Source organism: Vanellus vanellus (assembly GCF_965231255.1).
Source record: "Vanellus vanellus genome assembly, chromosome: 3".
NCBI classification, from domain to species: domain Eukaryota; kingdom Metazoa; phylum Chordata; class Aves; order Charadriiformes; family Charadriidae; genus Vanellus; species Vanellus vanellus.
Window position 1 is genome coordinate 119,090,839 of NC_138907.1, and position 22,633 is coordinate 119,113,471.

Consider the following 22,633-nt stretch of genomic DNA (forward strand, 5'->3'; position numbering starts at 1 on the left):
GACAAGGAAAATCAATTTAGATACTATTTCAGGGAGAGAAAGAGGGGAAGGAGGAGGAAGAAAAAGGAAAGACAAAGGGTCTCAAAACACAGACCTGTGTCAGAATTGGATTAACATATCCAGAGCCAAAGAAAATCCTACCATGCCTACCCATCTTCTCTAACCTACCTGTCATCTCAGCACTGTGACACTGGCACCTTCCTCCAGCCTCTCAGATTTTATAATTTCAACAATAGCAAAATTAAGTTCCCTCTCCCATCCTGCTCACATACTTGGGAAGGCAGAAAAGCCACGTAGGTGTTTCATTTTCCTCCTTCAGATGTCTCATCTCACTCCCCCTTGCTATACAAATTTGATGTGTTTGACCTGCAGTCTAATGTAACCTCGTTCTCTGCTGTTCTCTAGTTGCCTGGCTGTCTTACGCTTCACCTGCAAACTCTCTGAGGAAGGGTCACGATTCTTGGTTGTGCTGGTACAACATCCAGCAGAACAGGGCACTACACAGACACTATGGGTGCAACTCACCTCACCTGGGAGCCACAGGGTTGGGATTTGCTTCCAGGTTAAGAAAAGAGCCTAGATGCAGGAGATGTCTCAGCTCTCATGATAGCCAGGTACAGTCACTACATTTTGGCAAGATGTGACTGAAACTCAACTTACCTGAACACAGGCAGCTAGTGGTGCCTCAGATGGCGTACAGTATCTCACCTTGCTCTGTTCCAGGATGGTGCCAATGCCTTCGTGTCCTGTGTCACATCTGCCAGCCCTATGCAGACATCTAGGAAAACTCAGGGTTTCTCAAATGGTACCAGTCATGGTGGATTCCCCCACGCTATAGATGCTCAGCTACATTCTTCTCAACAGTACTGCACTGACTGGGACGGGAGCTTAGAAATCTGCAGCAAATGCAGACATCTAATCATAGAGCAGATTGTTCTGCTTAAAGACAGGCATCTCATGCCATCTGAGATGCTTTGGGGTACCCAAGGGGCTTGTGTGGGGCAGACAAATATCACACAGGACCTATGAGACCCACCACCTTCTGAAGGCTAGGTGGAAAATCCCAGGGCACCTCTACTGGTACAGACGGAGTTGTGTGCAACTCAACCGAGCCTTAAACTTTTTAGTCTGGAGCTGAAGCCCTCCCCCCCAGCTGTCTAAAACGTAGAATGCTTTCCCTCTACAGTCAAAGAAGAGAGGCATTTCCAGAGGATGAGTCACCTCATTCCCCTTCTCCCTATTGACCATAAAAGCAGGGACAGACTCAGATTAAAATATCCAACTTACAGAGAGATAAGTTACGACAGGTGAATCCCCCTGCTCCTTCCAGTAACACATACAGAAAGGACTCATTGGAATGAATCGATGCAAAGCATCCATCCTCCAACCTCTCGGCTCACGGTTTTAAATTACTCTCACACACCAAACTATATAATATATCAGACTTAGTCAGCTGAAAAAAATGTATCTGATGAGATAAATGTTATTCCCGTCAGACTACACCAGTTTTCTTCTTCATGAAGAATGAAATGTCAGGAGGTCTGACCAGGAAAGAAATCAGAAAGGTTCATTTCACTTGAGAAGAGCAACTAAGTGCTGAAAATCCTCCTAGAGAGAACAGACATGGGAACAGACAATCTCAACAAGCAGGGGGTACACAGTAGGAAGTCTGTTTCTCCTCTTTATAGACAAGCTAATTTTATCCACTTTTTCTTAAGTGAAGCAAAATGTTAGATGACAACAGCCCAGTTTAACACCTTGGGTTTAGTCAGGTCCTTTCTTGCACAGAGCTGCATGGAAATATTACATAATATAAGCAGGCTTGCCGCAGAAAAAAAAGCGATTCCACATCCCCTTATCATATCTACCCATGTCTGGCCCTTCCCATCTACAAGAAGGGCCAGAAAGTGGATCAAAGGAACTACAGACCGGTCGGTCTGACCTCGGTGCCAGGGAAGCTTATGGAGCAGATCATCTTGAGTGCCATTACATACTATGTAGAGGACAATCAGATGATCAGGCCCAGTCAATGCGGGTTCATGAAGGGCAGGTCCTGCTTAATGAACCTGATCTCCTTCTATGACAAGATGACCTGCTTGGTAGGCAAGGGAAAGGCCATGGATGTTATTTACGAGGACTTCAGTAAAGCCTTCAATACTGTTCCCCACAGCATTTTCCTGGAGAAACTGGCTACCCAAGGCTTGGACAGGCGTATGCTCTGCTGGATCAAACACTGGCTGGATGGCCGGGCCCAGAGAGTGGTGGTGAACAGAGTTAAATCCAGTTGGTGGCCAGTCACAAGTGGTGTTCCACAGGGCTCAGTGTTGGGGCCACTCCTGTGTCCCCAACATATTTATTTCATGTTTATGTACCAAGTCCCAGTGCTGATACATGGATCAGAGAAACTAATTTTGTAGCAGGACCTATAAAAAGCTTAATTGGTTTGTATTTGTTGATCCTTAATGTAAAATGTCTTAAAGGCAACAACAAACAGTCATTGTTGCTTTGAGCGCCTGGAATAAAAAGTTCAATTAATTTATGTATAATACTCCTATTGCAGAAATGGTACAGACTGTGTCATCCTACCAAGGACCTTGAACCAGGGGGGCTGTGATGACAAAGTATCTGCTCCATCAGGACCAAAATAATCAAAGCTGATTAAGAAAGCCATCACTAACACAGCACTGATTAAACTTTACCATAAATTGAACTACATCTTCAGGCTTGTGCTTTGCTGATTTGAAGGCAGCCAGTCGGGTAACGACAACAATGTGATACTCTACGTGGCCAGACATCATCTTCCCACGGATTTCCTGGTATTCCGGCACTGACAAATCCAGCCCCGTGTGTGTATTCTGAATTTGCCTAGGGAAGAAAATACATGCAGAGTTCAGGCATTGGCACAAAGACTTTTAAATGACCCTTTCCAAGGATCCAGTTCAAAGCTCAAGAAAGTCAATGTGAAGACTCCCTTTTCAACAGGACATCAGACAGACCCTACCCCAATGCTGTTCCTACTCTGCAATAATACAAATTTGGACGTTGCCTGCTTCCTATAGTCTATCCCAAAGCACCCGCCACTGGCCGCTGCAGACAAAATGCCAGGAACATAGTATTTCTGGGAACAGAAGATGGGGATTCATTCAGAACAGGACTTCACTCACAGAAGTTGAAGTTGCTGTCCTACCTAGCAGGGCAGGTGAGAAGATCCCATAAGCTCTCATCATGGGTTGTTTTGAAGCAAAGGTTTGTTCACTACAATTCATGCCAAGCCCTATCCACTTCTCCTTTGTCTTAGGACATCCCCAGGAATGGCAGAGAAAATTGCTGAAAGGAGCTTGCTGGAGCACAGGGACAATGTAAGGTTTGTTAAGAGCCAACCAGGGAACTAGATTAAAGCCTGAAATACAAAGAGAAGTTGCTGGAGCGACTGCTGGGCAGACCATGCAGTTTCCATCTATGGAAACTGAGGAAAACTAGACAAAAAAAAAATTTCCCTGAGGAAAACTAGACAAAAACCTATCAGGACTGAACGAGTTAAAGAAGTACATGATCTCTTTGAGCTGTCTTCTGGTCTTGACTGTCTAACTGACAGTCTTGTTGCCAAATAGCAGAAAGGGTACACTATCTAAAGTATCTCAGCTTTCCACAAAAAATCCCACTGGAAACAAAACCACCTGCCCTTTCATAACCAGTTAAAGCAGACAAAGAATCACAGTGTTAACTTCTGAGAGCTGCCAACAATCAGAACCACCCATGGCTCCTCTTGGAGGAAAATGCAACAAGGGAGCTGCTGCTGCAGCTTAGTCAACACATTTTCTTCTCCTGCCAGCTTCAGATCCACTGAACCGTGGCATCACCTTCCCCCTGGATTCCCACGCAAGGAATTATTAATGAAATTTTTTGCAAGAGGAATGCCAGGATCATATCATAGTGCTCACGCATCAAGAGTAAGACTAAGCAGCTGCAGTTGGGGCACAAGAGAATGGTACACTTAACAGAATAAACGGTCTGTTTCAATAGACGTTAAAGCAAAACTGGTCAGAGATCCTCTCCCCAAAGTTACTCCCATGCCAAGCCACACCACACTCACTACTGCTGTCGCTGGAACCACATACTCTGCCAGAATCAGAAAGAAGTTTATCATCCAGAGCATCAAATACTCTCTGAACACATCTCCAAGCATGTCCTTCCTATGTGTGTAACTGTTTTTCAATGAAATCAGAAGGGACTGTTTAAAATAAACCAATTTTCTTTCCATTAAATATTTTTCTTCTTTTTTTTTTTTTTAAACTTAGCTGTATGGGGAACATCAAGTCTCTGGACTTCCTTTGGATTTCAGAGATGTCTTTTGGAATTTTTGCCTCTTTCTTTAGGAAGTTTAGATTCATTAACACAGGTGCCCTTCACCTAAGGATACACAAGGTGAACAAACTTAAAATACACTTTAAAGAGGTTTAAATAATCTAGTTTCAAACAAAGTTTCAAAAGACTCCTCTCACCATGTCAAAACTTGACCAGTTCTTTTGAAACTTGAGTTTTCCCAAGAAGGCAACCTCTGAATCTCCAATGCAAAACTGAACATAAAACTTTCTAAAGAGAGTATTTAGAGAGTTCTGTATAAATCAGAGAGCAACAAACAAGGACACAGGCCCGATTTTGTAGCCAATCCTCTTTGCAAGCCATGTTTAAAACATTTGGGCTTTAACAAGAGCTCTACCTTCACCAAGATTTTATACTAGGTACCTAAATGCCATTCTGTTTGCTCCGATTCTGTTCTCGTTTTCTGCCAACAAAGGACTTGACTTTACACTAACAGACAAAATTTTGTTCTCAGGTACATGTTGTTGGGCTGTAAACACAGAACCGATAGTGCTTGTGTATAAATACTTAGGTGCCTGGCTTTCACACAGCAGTCTGTCGAACTCTTAAGTAACAGTCATTATCTGGAGTGTTGTCTCCTTCGGTGACAGCCAAAATGCTGACTCAAAGGACACCTGCCAGTAAAATCAGCTGGATCTGGGGTTTTTAGAAATGCTGGAAATGCTCCCCAGATGTGTAGTCACTCAAAAGTTGTGACTGCAGCTATGACAGCAAAAAGGTCTGTCGAATGGTACTCTGGAGTGACTTATTTCTGTTAACACAGCCACAGACAGACTATAAATGACAAGTTAACCTGCTTTTCACCTCTGATGTAAATAAAATGAAAAAATACAAGTACACCATCCTTCCTGAATGGCCTTATTTAGCTTAAAACACCAGCCACGTACAGATGTACTCAGATGACACAACAACTTCAGCCTAAGAGCTGCTGCATCAGAGAGTCCTAACAATGTAATGCAGTTAAAAAGTATCTTGCCTCCATCCAGGATTTTTCTTTTAAAGTTGTTAAAAGCCTCAGTTAAAGTGACTGTAATGGAAAGTGATTAGAAGGAGAGGGAGTAGCTACATTTTTGTTTGGTTGGTTTAGGCCTCATGATCACTTTCATTATCATCTCTTACACGAAACCTAATACTATTTTCTCTTCCATAGCAACAGGATTGTGTGTTTTTTTAAATATAAAAATGATTCTAAAGGAACAGAAATCAGCAGGGAGGATGAGATAGATATAGCATAATATCCAAAGCACACACTAGTTCTTGGAATGCCTTAGTTTCAAAATAAGCAGCCCCCAGTGCTTTAATTCATTCCATCCTGTTGTTGTTGTTGTTGTTATTCAAGCAGAAGCAGCACCTACAAATCCCAAGACAAAACATAGTTTCATTACATTTTTCACACCAAACACAATTATTTTTACACTAGTAGATTTTAAAAAGAAACAAAAGGAGAAAGCTGGTTGTTTAAATTGGACACACAGGTTTATTGCTTCTACTCCTTAATTAAACCCAGCTTGTGTATCTACAAGTTATACTTTTGTCTACAATACAGACGATTCAGGGGAGATTTGGGCACACAGTTAACTTTCCTAATATGAATCACTTCACCTGAATACGAGACCACTCATACCAGTAACACTGTCCTTGCACAATCAGGTCATGAAGGATTGGCACGGGGCAGAGGAGACTATATGTCAGCTCAACACAGCAGTTTTCACAGTTCACGGAAGAGCCACAACTTTTCATTCCTGTCTTTCTGCATATAATCTCTTCGCATATAATGTAGAGTCTTTGTATTTTAATTAATCTGCTTTTGGTGCTGAAAGGCCAAAACAGGAGAGAAGGGAACGTAGCCACTGCAAGCAAGAAAGCAAAGTAAGGGATGTAACTGCTGTGATCAGAGAAACTTTATTCCAGTGTCTGTGCGGCCAGGAGAGTGGACTCTGCACTTTCTGCCTTGATAAAGTCAGCCCTATCAGCAGCACCCAGCTCCAGCAACCTCTGCCTAAAGGGGACCAAACTGTCACCGCCCAGGTCATAGTAAAAGGAGAAAAAACTTGTACAACTAATTTATTCATTAAGTGAAGGCAAAATATCAGATACAAATTAGCCAGCAAACATTTTTATTTCCCTGTATAGTCTAACTGCAAGTATACAGATTATTTATATTACCATAGCAACTATGAATCCTATTCCCAAAACTTGTATGTATAAAGAGTGAAAAAGGTCACAACTATAGAGCTATCTTATCTCACAAGCTAGAAAATATATTCACTTGCTACAGCCTTAATCCCACACATACATACCTATATCCAATTCTATCACTGACAGCATTTCAATATCAGTGGGACGCTTTACAACCGGTAAAGTCTACTGACTGTAAAATAAACCCAGGTGTTCAGATTTCCATTTCCAAGGTTAAACCTAACATAAAGTCAGTCCTACAAAACATGTGAGTTAAGTCAAATACGTTTGAAGGTTCAAGGCCACTGCTCCAGAGGAAGTCAGGCCCTGATATAGCCAAATATTTAAGGATTAGAATAATGGCTTTGAAGTTAATGTGATTGAAATAGTTGCTACTTATGTCCTAGGAGGTAGATATGTGAGGCAAGACCTTGCTGAATCACCATTTCTGTTTCTCATGTCACATCTGATAGCGAACAGCTTTCATGTGGTCTCAAATATCTCGTGGGGGTTTAAAAAAAAAAAAAAAAAAAGACACTGACAAGGAAAAGACGTTTCTGGAAGGTGGGAGCACACGTTGCATCCCCAGCGGGGTCAACATGGAGGGGAAAGGACCCCACAGGAGGAAGGGACCCAACTGCCAGTGTTACACAGGGCGGGACAAGACAACACTGCTCTTCTCCCGGCTGCGAAATGCCAAAAAAACTCGTGGAACCGCCATTTATCCGACGCCTCCTGGGGGCAAAACCACGCAGCGGACACCCGCCGCCCGCCTCAGCCTCCCCTCAGCTCCCTCACCGCCCGCCAACCCTCGGCTCCCCCTCAGCTCCCCCATTTCCCCTCAGCGCCCGCCCCGGGGTCCCCGTGAGGCGCCGCCCGCCGCGCTCCTTCCAGCCGCGGGTACGGCTGCGCGGGCCCTGCCCGCCCAAGGGAAGGCGGCGGCGGGCGGCAGCGCCCATAGAGGCTGGCCGAGTTGAAACTGGTGGCGGGGTCGCTGCTTGTCCCCGGTACCTGGTGGTGACCAGCACGGCGGGCGCCGGGCTGTGCTGCATGGCGGGGAGGGCTGGGGGAAGCAGCGTCGCTCCGGATCGGCGCCGGCCCGGGCGGAGAGGCCGCGTCCGGCCGTCACGGGGTCCCGCCTCCCTTCCCCCGGGCTGGCAGCGGGCCGCCCCGCCGGATGTTTGCCGGCGGGAGGCTGCGGTGCAACACGGTGGCTGGGGAAGAGCGGGGAGGAAGGAAAACGGCTGGGCCGGGGAAGAAAAAGAACCGTACGGACCGTAGTCGGCAGGATTCGAACCTGCGCGGGGAGACCCCAATGGATTTCTAGTCCATCGCCTTAACCACTCGGCCACGACTACCCCGGCGACGGAGTCTCTTGGCACGGAATCTCCACCAATTCACTCTCTGCTTTCTTCATTTCCCCCGCCCTTACAGGGCAAAAACATCTCCCCGGTGACATCCGTGCGTCCTCCTCCGTAGCTCCCACGCCTCCACCTGCCTTCAAACAGCCGGCACGGTGCTGCTGGAGAGCGTTACCGGCAATAAAAGCCTCCGCGGCGGCCCTTTGCCCCCCGCCGGGCAGAGAGCGCAGCCGGCAGCTGCGACCCTCCCCCCGCCCCGGGCCCGGCCGCGGGGCTGCTCAGCGTTCGCTCCAACTTTTTATTTTGGGAAGAAAGCAGCAAACAGATGCTCCCTCTGCCGCCCTCCACTGGCACCCGCAGCCGGCCGGGGGAACCCAGCTTCGTTTTCACCCTTCTGGGTGCACCTGGGTGCTTTATTTCCACCTCCCCCCGGTGCTTCTCCGCACGGCTGTGCGGGGCTTCTGCAGGGAAAGACCGAGAAAAAAAAAAAAAAAACAAACAAACAAACAAAAAACCGAAGGAGGTGGTGGGGAGTATTAGAAAAGCGGTAGAAACCATCAGTGCACACACACCACCACCACCATCCCCCCCCCCCCCCCCCCCCGAAGAGGCTCTGTAGCCCCAGTGGGTGCGCAGCAGGTCCAGGGCTGCCCCCAGGGAGGAGCAGCCCCCTAAAAGAGAGGACCTGGTGAGCAGATTAGGGCTTTTCAACCCGGAAAGACACAGCTGGAGAAGTTGGGGGTGTGACGGAAGTCTGTAAAAATCAAGAGAGATCCAAAGGTGGCAGATACAAAATGATCTCAGAATCACAGAATCGACTAGATTGGAAGGGATCTTTAAGATTATCGAGTCCATCTTTTGCTGCTTCTGGTGAAACTAGAAGTCTGCAGCATGAAACTCATGAGTAAAAACAAACAAAAAGGGGAGACTTCCTCAGTGGAGTTCCTTCCTAAACCCTGGTTGTTTTCTCTCTCTGGCTATTGCCACTGGAAACCTTTTGTTAAACGGAGTGTAAATACCACCCCATGGCTGCAGCCTTCCTGGCGCAGGAACCACGACTGCCAGAAGGGCTGCAAGCCACTGGAAAACACTTTTGAAAGGTGAATCGTTCTCATGTGGCCTATGAAGGGTTAAAAAGCTCTGGGCTGGAGTCCCTGAAAGCATAAGTATATTTTAAATAGTTATATGTCTAAATGAATTGCATCTCTAATGGCATTTTTGTCCCCGGTTGGCTTCCTGGATAATCCAATTTATTCAGATGGTAACAAGGAGTAAGCAGCTGGCAGTTTGCCACCTGAGACAGCAAAAACAGAGCAGGACCTGAGCTGTGAGCCCCTGCTGAGGCAGTGCTCATCACACTCACTGAGCGGTGTCCATCCAAATGCTACCGAGCGCCTGTGAAGATGCTTCAAAGACTGGAGCTATTCTCCACAAACAGCAGTGTCTGCTCAGCCCCAGTGTGCTGCTGGGCTTTGTCTTTGACCTGGAGAGGTTGTGTGCACTATGTTGGTATGCACGTCAAAGAAGTCCAAACATTGCCTATTTGATTTCTTAGCAAGTCTCATCATATGTGGGATTTTTATAACTCCACAGCCCGTATCATCAAAAGCATCATGTAGTTGGAAACTGAAACAAATGTCTCGGTGTTGCTAACCTCTGAAGTTGTGGAAAGGATCAGCTGACTTACCCATGAGTTTAGAGTAGGGGCTTTCATCAGGTGGTGACTGTGAAGAGTGCATTTCTGAGTGAATCTCAGCATAAAAGGTGCACAAAAGTCAAACCTGACAGAAGCAAACTGTAGTATGCCAGTAGAGCTGTCTGCTGCAGCTGAGCAACAGTCTTGCCTTTTTCAGAAGCAACCTCTCAGAATATTTGGAGTTTGATTTCCATGTTGCTTTGGATGCCACAGATAAAATTTCTTCCATTGGACCTATTTTATTTTTATTTCTGGCAGAAAAGAGCACATCGATGAGCGCTGGCCAGACCCTGCGCCCAGGCCATCAGGCTCAGTGGCACTGATCGTCAGCACAGCTGATCATCAATTGGAGACTTGCAGGGAAAGGCCTATGGGAGGGTGTGCAGCAAATCTGAGAACTAATACCAGTAACAATCATCTCTAATAAAGTTACAATTTCTTAGCAATATTTGGGTTACCCTCAGCTGCTCCTCTCATCCTGATGGGTCTCCCTTGCCTCAGTTCAGTTGTGTATGAGCAAAGGAAAGAGGAAGAGGCGCTCTGAAGTTTACGGGCTCTTTTATTTGGGACTGATGGCTTTTTTCCTTACTTTTAACTTTCCGGTGTTGACTGGTTTAGCCTGGTTTAGTAGCTTGCTTGGTTTATTTTTATCTTTTTTTTTTTTTTCCTTCCTTTCTGGACCTTCAATAAACTGAATCAACATATTCATGCAGTCAGTATTCAGTAGCCTAAATTATGCATAGCTGCAGCATCTCTGTAACAAAACTAGTAATGAATTTGCATAGAATAACTGCCCATATATAATCCTGTATTTTTTTACTGCAGGTACGTGTGGTACTTTGTTAGAACCCCAGTGGTTTCTAACTAGATGAGGCGAGGTCAAAGATGACTGCTCCAGGTGGAAGAAGATGCTCAAAGAAAAGGAGGCCAGTTTGGTTTCATCAAAGGCCTCTAGAAAGTGAAAGAGAAGAATGAATGGGAGACAAGTAATTAAGTCCAGTAGGTGTTTTAAGGAGATTCATTTGTGTTCAAGATGTCCAAGCAGCTGTCCACATAAGAGCAGCTCTTGCTGACAGACACAGGGGTAATGCAGAAGGCAGGTTTAAACCAAAGAATTAAAGGACATCTACATATAACTTTTATAGTTGGTGTAGCTCTTTCATGAGTCAAGTGGCTGTTTCAGTTTCAACAAAGATCTTTAAGCTGTCATTATTTCACTGAAATAAAAAGTGGTAAGTTATTCTCAGAAATCCAAACTTAGATACTTAATCCCAACTGTAACATCATATCCTTATAAATCTCATAATTTTGGGACACCTTTTGAACATTTGAGTTCAGTAATACAGCTCTGCTGATCTGGGAGTACCCACTACTTAACCACTTTATGGCCTGCGTCCTGAGCTGACTGCCGTAAAAACCCTCTTGTCACACTGAAGTAATTTAAGTTTCCACTATATCTCGAGGGTTATCACTGTGTGCTATGAAACAAGAACTGTCTTCCCTCAGAGCAGCTATGTCCAGCACTGGCAGGGCTCTCAGAGAAGAGGGGTCCTGGGTGCTCAGCACTAGCTGGTACATGCATCAGTATCATCCTGTTTCTCCACCTCTTAATGAAATCCATTTTAGGGACCGAAAATTGTTTCTACTCTCCCTCTATAGTACCTATCTGTTCTTCTCCCTGCTGACTGCACATGCAGGACCAAGTCCTGCAGGTGTTTCCTTCAACACAAGGAGAAGCACTGAAAGGCCGTCTAACGGGGAAGGGGTTGGGACGTTATCTTGCGCTCCGTGCCTGAGCTGTTATCAAAGGCATCCAACGAGGTGTGCATCCTCCGTGGCCCTCCACCTCTCCCGCATCAAACCTCTGCCCTGCAGTGTCACAGATCAAGAAGGACCTGTTTTGAATGCCTTCCAAAACCTCACTCCCAGACACCCAGCACAGCCCCATGGCGTCTAGGTATTACAGACCCAATGATAACCAGGTGAGGGTGACTTCGGCTCAAGGCGGGTGAGCATCAGCTGTCTTTGCTTCTGGACTATTTTTTCTGTCCACTAGAGAGCACTCAAATACAACCTATTGCTGGTGCTAAGTGCAATCCTCTCACCCTTTGGGAGCCAACTGCCCAGCTCCTGCCCAGCGCGATTTTCTTGCACAGTCAATCCCACTGACTCCAGTCGAACACTCAGCTCATACTTAAAACCTGACTCTGGGACCAGTTACACTGAGATTTTCTACAGAGCTGAAGGCGGTCAGTAATATGACCACATTTGCAGTTAGGACTCATGTTTGTATTTACTTTTTATACAGAGTTTTACTCCCAACAGCTAAACTAAGAGCCTTTCACAGACTCATAAGCCCGAGGAGTTTTCTCAGTCACCTGCCTCAACACGAGGAGGGTTGTGGAGGACCAAGTTTGGTTTACAGTTAGACTTGATTATCTTAAGGGTCTGTTCCAACCTAAATGATTCTGTGATTCTATTCTAAGTGGGAGTGGGATGAAAAAGAGGAAGAAGAAAGAAATGCTAAAAGTTAGAAATCATCAGCTTACAGCTCCTGTCCTCCATGACCTCTCCCTGTAGTAGCACAGGGCCTTTCTGCCAGAGAATAGATCATTCTCCATCCACCGGTCTGGAGCTGGTCAGAAGGAAATACACGGAGAAATGATGGAGGTGTAGCAACCATCCCCCTCCCCAGCACTCAGAAAGGGGCACAAGCATGTTTACTGTCCCTTGCCAGATGACTCAAAAACTCTCCCCTTGACCCTCACTATGGAGACCTAAAAAAAAAGAGGGTTTTGTGAGGACTTGGGCAAGCTCAGATGACTCAGGGACGGGCAGGTGGCTGCAGAGCTTATGGTCTGGCACCTGCGAGATAGCCAGGTCCTCTGCAGAGCTCATGGTCCGATGTCTGTGCGATAACTGACAACCAGGTCTTGATCTCCTTGGGGAGTGGCTTGGCGCCAAATCAAGGACCCGTTTGGTGACTGGGCAATGGGAAACACCAATGTCAAGGAGTGCATTGGAGGGCAGCTGTAGGGAAGACCCCAGACCTGAGAGATGAAGGGGATGGTCCTTCCCTGTCCCTTCAGATCTGTCTGGGACATGGAAAAAGCAGGCTTGCGCCAGGTAGCCTTTCACTCTGTGTGCTGGAGGACTTCCCACCAGCCATCTTCTGCAGGCCCTGAGTTCCCACAAAGTGTTAAAGCCAGGCAGAACAACCTCCCAAAGCCTGTTAAAATATTGAGTGATTTGTGGTTGGGGTCTCTTCATTCAGTTTGATGCAAACCAACTGCAGCCCTACGGTTTAATCCCTCTCTATTCCCCATGAGGGCCTGGGGGGTCTCTGTCAGTGTGTGGCCCCATGAACTTGTCCCAGGGTCACGTCTGTCTCCTGGCCACCGAGTAGGGATCAGCTCCCGCAGCACTGCATCCCTGCCTGGGTGGGATTCTTGGCAGCTCATGGATTTGCTTTTCATCTACCCCAAGAGAGCAGGTGAACAACAGTAAGCTTATAAGCCCGGGTGGCATTGTCCACCAATTTTTGAATCCCTGGCAGAGGGGTCTGCCTGTGATCATGGCAGGATGAGGAGAAATGAGAGCCCTGCTTAGGGTATAGTAAATAAAAGGGGGGGGGAAGCAAAGGCAGAGGAACATATTTAAAAACAAATTAAATTGGCTATGGAAAACACAGCTTAAAAGCTGAACATGAAACTTTTTTCAGCCTTGATTCATATTGGGATAAATACAATATTATTTAATTACTGAAAAAGGCTGCTCTAGAGTAATGGGATTCCAGGGAGATGACCAGTCACTTTAGCACTGCTACCACTATTTGTTTTCAGATGACAGTTACAAAACCCAGATGTGAAACACTAGGAGATTTTATATTGGGACTGGGCTTCTCTCTGAGTTTCAGAGGTAGCCAAAACGGTAGATTTAAAGTTCACTCTTGTTATATGATGTGGTAAGGTTGTTGATAGCCTGTCAAGGCAGCCTTTTAATCTACACACCTCCTAAACTCAGGATGGATTTATTCTGGAAAGAAGGGAGGAGAGTTGTATAGCTGTTCTTCTTTATGCCTCATGCTCCTCCCCCCCGCCCCCCCCGTTTTAAACAGTTAACCTGTAATATGATGAGCCACATGTCAGGAATAATCTAGTAGAAACCTGCCAAAAGATAAACCTAGTTCTTGACCTGCTGCAGGCCTCTAAAATTCCATCTCTCTTAAGTCTGGGGGTCATAGGTAAATCACGACTAAATTTCATGGTAGCCAGTGAGGAACTGGTTTGCCCCAGTTTAATAAAACCAAGCCTTAAAATACAGAAAATTGTCTATCATGGAATCATATAATGGTTTAGATTGGAAAGGACCTTGAAGATTATCGAGTTCCAACCCCCCTGCCATAGGCAGTGGGAGGACACCTCCCACTAGACCAGGTTGCCCAGGACCATGTCCAGCCTGGCCTTGAACACCTCCAGGGATGGGGCCTCAACAACCTCTCTGGGCAACCTGTGCCAGTGCCTTACCACCCTCAAAGTAAAAAATTCTTCCTAATGTTTAATTTGAGCCTGTGCTCTTCCAATTTAAAGCCATTCCCCCTCGTCTTATTGCTACATGCCCTAGTAAAAAGTCCTTCCCCAGCTCTCCTGTAGGCCCCCTTTAGGGACTGGAAGGCTGCAATAAGATGTCCCCGGAGCCTTCTCTTCTCCAGGCTGAACAGCCCCAACTCTTTCAGCCTCTCCTCATAGGAGAGGTGCTCCAGCCCTCAGATCATCCTTGTGGCTCTCTTCTGGACATGCTCCAGCAGGTCCATGTCCTTCTTATGTTGGGGACTCCAGAGCTGGATGCAGTACTCCAGGTGGGGTCTCATGAGAGTGCAGTAGAGGGGCAGAATCACCTCCTTTGACCTGCTGGCCACATTTCTTTTGATGCAGCCCAGGACACGGTTGGCCTTCTGGGCTGCGATCGCACACTGCTGGCTCATGTTGAGCTTCTCGTCAATCAGCACCCCCAGGTCCTTCTCCTCAGGGCTGCCCTCCAGCCATTCCCCGCCGAGCCTGTATTTGTGCCTGGGATTGCCCCGACCCAGTTGTAGGACCTTGCACTTGGCCTTGTTGAACTGTGTGAGGTAGGCTTGGGCTCACCTCTGCAGCCTGCCCAGGTCCCTCTGGATGGCATTCCTCCCCTCCAGCGTGTCTACCTCGCCAAAGAGCTTGGTATCATTGGTGAACTTGCTGAGGGTGCACTCGACCCCACTGTCCATGTCACCGACAAAGATGTTGAACAGTACAGGCCCCAGTACCAACCCCTGAGGAATGCCACTCGTCACTGCTCTCCACTTGGACATTGAGCCATTGACCGCAACTCTCTGAGTGTGACCGTCCACCCAGTTCTTTATCCACCAAGTGGTCCATTTGTCGAATCCATGTCTATCCAATTTAGAGACCAGGATATTGTGTGGGACAGTGTCAAATGCTTTGCACAAGTCCAAGTAGATGACATCAGTTGGTCTTCCTTTGTCCACTGCCACTGTAACCCCTTTGTAGAAGGCCACCAAATTTGTCAGGCATGACTTGCCCTTGGTGAAGCCATACTGGCTGTCACCAATCACCTCCTTGTTTTCTATGTGCCTCAGCAGAGTGTCCAGGAGGATCTGCTCCATGATCTTGCCAGACACAGAGGTGAGACTGACTGGCCTGTAGTTCCCTGGGTCTTCCTTATTTCCCTTTTCCAGTCTTTTCTGGAACCTCGCCAGGCTCCCACGACTTCTCAAATATGATGACTAGTGGCTTAGCGACCTCATCTGCCAGCTCCCTCAGGACCCACGGATGTATCTCATCAGGTCCCATGGACTTGTGCCCCTTCAGATTCCTCAGGTAGACTCGCACTTGATCTTCACCTACAGTGGGTGGTTCTCCATTTTCCCAATCCTCGCCTTTGCATTCTGCATCATGGGCAGTGTGGCTGCAGTCCGTGTCAGTGAAGACTGAGGCAAAAAAGTCATTGAGTACCTCAGCTCTGTCTCTGTCCCGGGTAACCAATTCTTGCATTTCCTTCCGGAAAGGGCCCACATTTTCCCTAGTCTTTCTTTTCTCGCTGACTTACTTAAAGAAGTATTTTTTGTTTGTCTTAATGTCCCTGGCCAGATTTAGTTCTATCTGGGCTTTAGCCTGTCTAACCCGATCCCTGGCTGCTCGAACGATTCCTCTGTATTCCTCCCAGGCTACCTGCCCCTGTTTCCACTCCCTATAGGCCTCCTTTTTCCTTTTGGTCATGTCCAGGAGCTCCTTGTTCATCCATGTGGGCCTCCTGGCTTTTCAGCCTGCCTTCCTCTTTGTAGGTATGCATTGCTCCTGCGCTTGGAGGAGGTGGTCCTTGAAAATTAACCAACTTTCTTGGACCCCCCTTTCCTCCAGCGCTTCATGCCATGGCACCATACCAAGCAGATTCTTCAAGAGGCCAAAGTCAGCTCTCTCAAAGTCCAGGGTGGTCAGCCTGCTGCGCACCTTCCTCACTGCCTCAAGGATCTCAAACTCGACCATTTCATGGTCACGACAGCCCAGACTACCCTTGACTTTGACCCTGTCTACCAGCTCCTCCTTGTTGGTAAGAACAAGATCCAGCATAGCTATATTATTATTAGTCTATATTATTAAAGAAGCACATGTACAGTATATAGATAAAGTAGCCTTTTTTTTTTTTTTCCAAAGAAAGGATAGTTTTTAGGTAGTTTACTCTTTGCATAGGTGCAATGAAAAAAGTATTTCCCCAGATCAAGGAAAGGTGAAGAAACAGGCAGTAATTGCACAAGTTTCCAGGTAGACTCCCAAATATGTTGCCAAGTTTTTCAGGTTATGTCTTCACCCCACACCTGACCTAAACTGTTGCCCAAGGATTTTACCTTGGTTTCCCTCACTCCCACCAAATAAGCTCTGGAGGTGTTGATGTCCATGCTAATTTATTTGGTTGGATATAAACAAGAGCCCAAGGTCTGCTTGGCTTTAGTGCTGACTCATTACCTGCACAAAATGTGGAGATAACTCCCTTTATGAAGATCCTGCCTGCAGGATTAAGAAAAGGCTGAGGGTCATGAAGACCCAGGCTCCTCTGCTGAACTACCCACTGCAGCACAGTTCGAGCCAGTTGGGTTGGAACTGGTCAGATTTTGTTCCTGGATTTCGTTTTAAAATTACGAAAGTTTTCAGAGACATTGTTGGAACAATTCCCCCATTTTATGAGTGATTCTGGGCCTCACTGAAATTCTCCCAAATGGAAAAATATCAACTTTTTGAATTAGCAAGAAAAAGAGAAGGGGTGGGAGGCAAGAGGGTGTTAGTATGTTATTCTTCAGCATCTCTTCCTAAAAAAATAGGTGTATGCAATCACTCTGTCTGTTGCTCCATGTGTCTGCCAGTCTGTCTACACCCCACCTAATATCATTGTAATAACCCAAGGGCCAATTTTAACCAAATACAACAGAAGAGGTGATGGCAGAGCAGCTTTGAGCTCCTCCAACTATTGTGAAAACCTGGCAGCTCGATAGGTGAGAGGTCAACATTTGCATCCCTCTAAAGGAAAGACTGAAGCATAAACTCAGCAGATACCCATTTGATGTGGCTTGCCAGTAGGCCAGTCACTTCTTGTGTACCTCCAATGTGGGGCAGAAGTATAAGAGAAGTGCAATACAGATTTTTTGGTAAACTGAGTTGCGTTAGTTCTACTGCTCTGTTTTCAGTTCAAGATAACTAATTTGACAGATGCCAGGAGGGAGAGATTACAATGACCCAAACATTTCTTGGTGACAGCAAGCCAAGATAGAGTTACTCAGTTGTCCAAGCAGACCTGTAAGTATCCCTGTCTCATAGAGTGACCAGTACAACCTGTCTTATCAACCAGTTGTTCATACACAGCAGTAGTAGGAAGGTGAATATCTCTCCAGGTCAATGCTATTTGATCCAAGAGCTGAGTTTTGCTCCCAGATGTTTTACAACATAAACATTTTGAGTCAGATGCTCTGACTCTGCCTTAGAAGGTGGCTGGCAGTCAGACTCTGGGTTTCACCAGGTCATGCACAGGGGCTTCTCAAATCTGTGCTTTTTAATGAAGATGTTAGTGGTTGTAATCAGAAAGGTGTTATAAAGCAGTAAAAGTTTGCTTTTCCAGTTACACACAGTGAGATTATTCTTGCTTAAAATTAGATTTTGACCTGCTCAGCATCTTCCTCGGTGCTGATCTGGTACACCGGCTTTGTCATCAGTTGAGAAAATGGTGTTTCTGGGACACATTTCTGGGAGCACTGGGATCTGTTTCAGATGCTCGCTTCAAGACGTGACTGTTTGAGCCCTAAAAGTGCCTACTTTTCTCCAGTGGCTATAGGGCCAATGTAGCAACTAGCTTAGGCATTCAGGTCTCAATTCAGCTGTTCAGCTACGGTTTAGTGCCACTGAAGAGACCTTGGTGTATCCCACATGGTCTCCAGCTGCTGCCCTAAAGGGCTACAGGTCTCATGTTGGTCTTGTGTTATGTCTGCATCTCCAGGCAGATGTCTTGGATCTCTGATACATCTCAATTTACAGTCTCTATGTGTAGGCAATGGAACGAGGCCTACATGGTTGAAATTTGTGACCTTAGAAGTCAATGTCACAATGTTGGTGCTTTCATATGCATTAAATATATGTGTACTTATTACAGTAATTGAAAATCAAGTCAGTACGATCTCTGGAGCTAAAAAAGTAATACAGCTGATGCGTGGCTAGCAAATCTCATGTTTATATTGTAGATCAAGTGAAATGAATCCACCCTAAATTCTTCCTCATCACACTCCTCCAAAACAGTAACTAATAAAATGGTACTGCATGGGTATTGGAGATCTAATAGAAATGGTTGATTGTCCTTCAGAAAGACAAAGGAAAATACAGGTCTAGAGAAATATGTAGCCATTTATGCTACAATGCCGTAGGACACACTTTGGATAATTTTCTCATGATCCAAGTTTTCAGCTTTCCATGAGGCCTGGAGAAGAAAACGTCATCTAGTGAGAGATACAATCAGACTGAGGAGAATGGAAATGAAGTCTTCTTGAGAGACCACATTGTTCTACAACCATCTTTATCCATCCTCTTTTCGTATGAGTGGAGCCTCTGCTGAAATCAGTCACTCAGCTACAATTACAAAGCTACAATTACAAAACCAGAATGATGAATGCTACCCAAGCATTACGTGGTCAGGTGAATTGGTCTGGTGGTCTGGGCTGTGCTGAGCTGGGGAGTGGAAAGGGAGACCCAGGAATCACGGCAAAACTGATTTCATTAAGTGCTCTTACTTCCCCAGACTCCATCAGGAGAGTCCATACCGACCCTGTGCAAGACTAGAGATTCACCTGTGTATTTCCTTTGCCCAAGCTGTCTGCAAGCGCAGGCAGGGACCAGCTACTACAGAGAGGGAAAAGCAAAGATGGGAGGGAGTGTGGCTGTCCCAAGGCCCTGGCTATCACTGCTTAAGTCCATCTCTAGGGGAGTGCTCTTCATTGCTCCCACTGCTAACTTCTCAGCCCCCCACCAGATCCCAAGGTCTGGACCTTTCTTTCCTCAAAAGAATCATAGAATCATAGAATGGTTTAGAGTTGGAAAGTACCTTGGAGATTATCAAGTTCCAACCCCCCTGCCATAGGCAGGGACACCTCCCATTAGACCAGGTTGCCCAGGACCACGTCCAGCCTGGCCTTAAACACCTCCAGGGATGGGCCCTCAACAACCTCTCTGGGCAACCTGTGCCAGTGCCTTACCACCCTCAAAGTAAAAAATTTCTTTCTAATGTTTAATCTGAACCTGCCCTCTTCCAGTTTAAAGCCATTCCCCCTCGTCCTATCACTACATGCCCTAGTAAAAAGTCCTTCCCCAGTTCTCCTGTAGGCCCCCTTTACATACTGGAAAGCTGCAGTAAGATGGCCCCGGAGCCTTCTCTTCTCCAGGCTGAACAGCCCCAACTCTTTCAGCCTCTCCTCATAGGAGAGGTGCTCCAGCACTCGGATCATCCTCGTGTCTCTCCTCTGGACACGCTCCAGCAAGTCCATGTCCTTCTTATGTTGGGGACTCCAGAGCTGGATGCAGTACTCCAGGTGGCATCTCACAAAAGTCCAGGTAGATGACATCATTTGATCTTCCCTTGTCCACTGCCACTGTAACCCCTTCGTAAAAGGCCACCAAATTTGTCAGGCATGACTTGCCCTTGGTGAAGCCATACTGGCTGTCACCAATCACCTCCTTGTTTTCTATGTGCCTCAGCAGAGTTTCCAGGAGGATCTGCTCCATGATCTTGCCAGGCACAGAGGTGAGACTGACTGGCCTGTAGTTCCCTGGGTCTTCCTTATTTCCCTTTTTGAAAATAGGGGTTATGTTTCCCCTTTTCCAGTCAGCAGGAACCTCGTCAGACCTCGCCACAACTTCTCAAATATGATGGCTAGTGTCTTAGCAGAAAAAGCCACTGTTTGTTGGCTAGCAAAGGCTCGCCACAAGCTTGCTGGGATAAACTTTTGAAAGAATGAAGCTCTTGACAATGAGCTGGGTTTCCAACACACAAGGTCATCAGCTACCCTGCCCTGGTCTCCAGGGCTCTATTTATGCAAGTAAATTAAATAACGTCAGGGAGCAATGTCAGCACTGTGACATTGTTAAATGATCCCTGGCATGTTTTCAGCCTAGGACTCTGCTGAATGGTTCCTGGGAGCAGTTCAGTTGTTAACACAAGCCAGGGACCATTCTCAACTGACAGCTTGTACATGGCCATTGGCCTTGGAGGCTAAGGGAGTTTAGCCATGTGAACATGGGCTGATCCACAGCAATTGACCTTCGTGCCAAAGAGTGGTCCTACAAAAATTTAATTTAGTTGTATAGATGTAGCCTAAGTGCCTGGCTCTACTTGCACAGTTACGTCCACCTGGAGGGGTCATGGGATGAGTCTTTACATTCACAACCTATCTTATAAATACTGCATCCACAAGCCATCACTGTAGAGAGAAAAAAAAAACAACAAAACAAACCTACTGAAAAGATTCAGAGCTGGGTTCCCTTGCAGTTTCCACATTGCTAAATCATCAAGGCCCAAGAAGACCTTTAAGTGTCCTGGTGCCTTTGGCTCTTATTAAAACTGTCAGCCCAGACTTAATCTGGATAGAGGCAGAATTTAACACCTCCTTGTTCCAAGTGCAAAATGCTTGTTAGCAAACCAGCGGCTGCCCGTTGGACAATCATTTTGTTTCATACAGGAGGTAGTCATATCAAATCATTTTCAGCTGCACTTTTCTTCTGGAAACAGAACGAGGAGCCCAAAATGGCATATTTTGACTTACTAACCTGGTGGGATCAATGTGTGAACCACAGAAATAGACAGAGCTCCCCATACACTGCCAAAGTGACCCAGACACAGTGGTCTGCTCTTCAAGGATTTCTTCAATGTCGGAAAGTCCCATCTTATATATTTTACCCTACTAAATTCTGATGATCTTCTCAGAAGGGAATGTGCTTCACCCAGGTGCTAAAATAGGCTCTCTGCAGGCTGCAAGACACCCAAGACACCCACATGGTGCTGGTAGATGAGGCAGAAGGTGTAGGACAGCCCCACTCGTTTCTGAGGCAGCAATTGGAGGTCCAGATGTCTCAAGTGGCACCAGATGCTCATGTTTAAGCATCTGAGATATCTCAGGTGCCTGAACCTGCACGGGAGTGTTTGGGTGAGAAGGAACAGACAAGTGGGCAAGGCAAAGCGAGCATCAAATATAAAAGGCAGAAACATGTGTTACCTGAACACTGACGGCAGCCCAGCCCACACCAACTTTCAGCGTCTGCAAAGAGCTGTAGATAGGCAGTTGTGAACACATGCCGCTACAACGTATTAGGAAATGAAGGTCATTGCTACCAGGGCATTTGACATCCCACCCAGTAATGTGTATCAGCAGCTTTGTCTATGTAGCTGTCAGTGCCCTGAGTTAAGCCTTTAACTTTAGTGGGAGCTCTAAATACATGTGCGGGGACTGCAGGATTTAATACATTGCATCTGCTCCTCCTAATGCACCTACCTAGGCAAAGATAATGCGGGCAAAAAGCTTGTTCTGACTTATAGAGTAAAATTATGCAAAGGACCCTTAAGCAAGAGGTGATTTGCTCTTTTTGTTAACTCAAGGGCTCTTTGAGACGGAGTCAGAGCAATGCAAAATAAGACAGAGCTTCACCTGGCACACGTATAGTAAAAACTCACTCAGAAGTCCATCTGACAGCACGGCACAAAGAAAAAGGGATGTGACCACACAATGTATTCAAGTTCACAGCCAATTATTCCATCTCCTTCTCTTATATACAGTACACACTTGTACTGGGTTGCTTTCTATATGTAAAGGCAGATTTCTCTCCTAAGGGGAGAGAAACGAGAGTGAGTGTCTCCCAAACTGCTAGTGCCTCCCACATGGCTTCTGTGCGTCGGAGAACACCTTGCCCGGAGCCTTGCTGCTATAAATCCCGTCGCCGGGAGATGGTGCTCCTGCCCTGGGAGTGATCCCTCCCTGCGAGCCCCGGCACCCCCCGGGACTCCGCCTTCTGCTGGTGCTCGGTCCCACCGCAGCCACCCAGTCCCTCTGCTGAGGGGGGGTCGAGGTGGCCCCGTGGGATGGTTTCTTCTCCTCAGAGCTTTTCATGCTACTGAACAACTGAAGGAGAAAGGGGTCCAGAACATGAAATGTCTACAAAAAAGGTTGGAAGAGGCAAGATGGAAAAGGAAAGCAGAAATTGTAGGGTTAAAATGAAGACTGGACAGGAGACCAGAAGATACAGTGGTGGTAAAAAGCAGTTTATGAGCTGCTTAGTTTGCCCCATGGTCTGTGCTGGTCTCTGTGGGGCCTTTCAGGTGAGAGACATCTCTCCTAACTGCCCAGATGCCCAATCCAAATCACCTATGTCTGTTATGGAAGAACATGCTGCCCTGGCAAGAAGGTTGGAGAGACATTGTCTTTGAAAGAAGTGATCCA

General features: G+C 46.5%; 1 protein-coding gene across 1 annotated transcript in view; it reads right to left on the reverse strand.

The window, feature by feature from the left end:
• Positions 1–7,652, reverse strand: part of HS1BP3 (HCLS1 binding protein 3) — a 52,429-nt gene extending 44,777 nt beyond the window's left edge. Inside the window, exons 1-2 of the mRNA XM_082480945.1 lie at positions 7,573–7,652; positions 2,700–2,865 (exon numbers count right to left, since the gene is read on the reverse strand). Coding sequence (XP_082337071.1) covers positions 2,700–2,865; positions 7,573–7,613 — 207 coding nt within the window. The 5' untranslated portion in view covers positions 7,614–7,652. The remainder of the gene's footprint in view (positions 1–2,699; positions 2,866–7,572) is intronic.
• Positions 7,653–22,633: the final 14,981 nt, after the last annotated feature.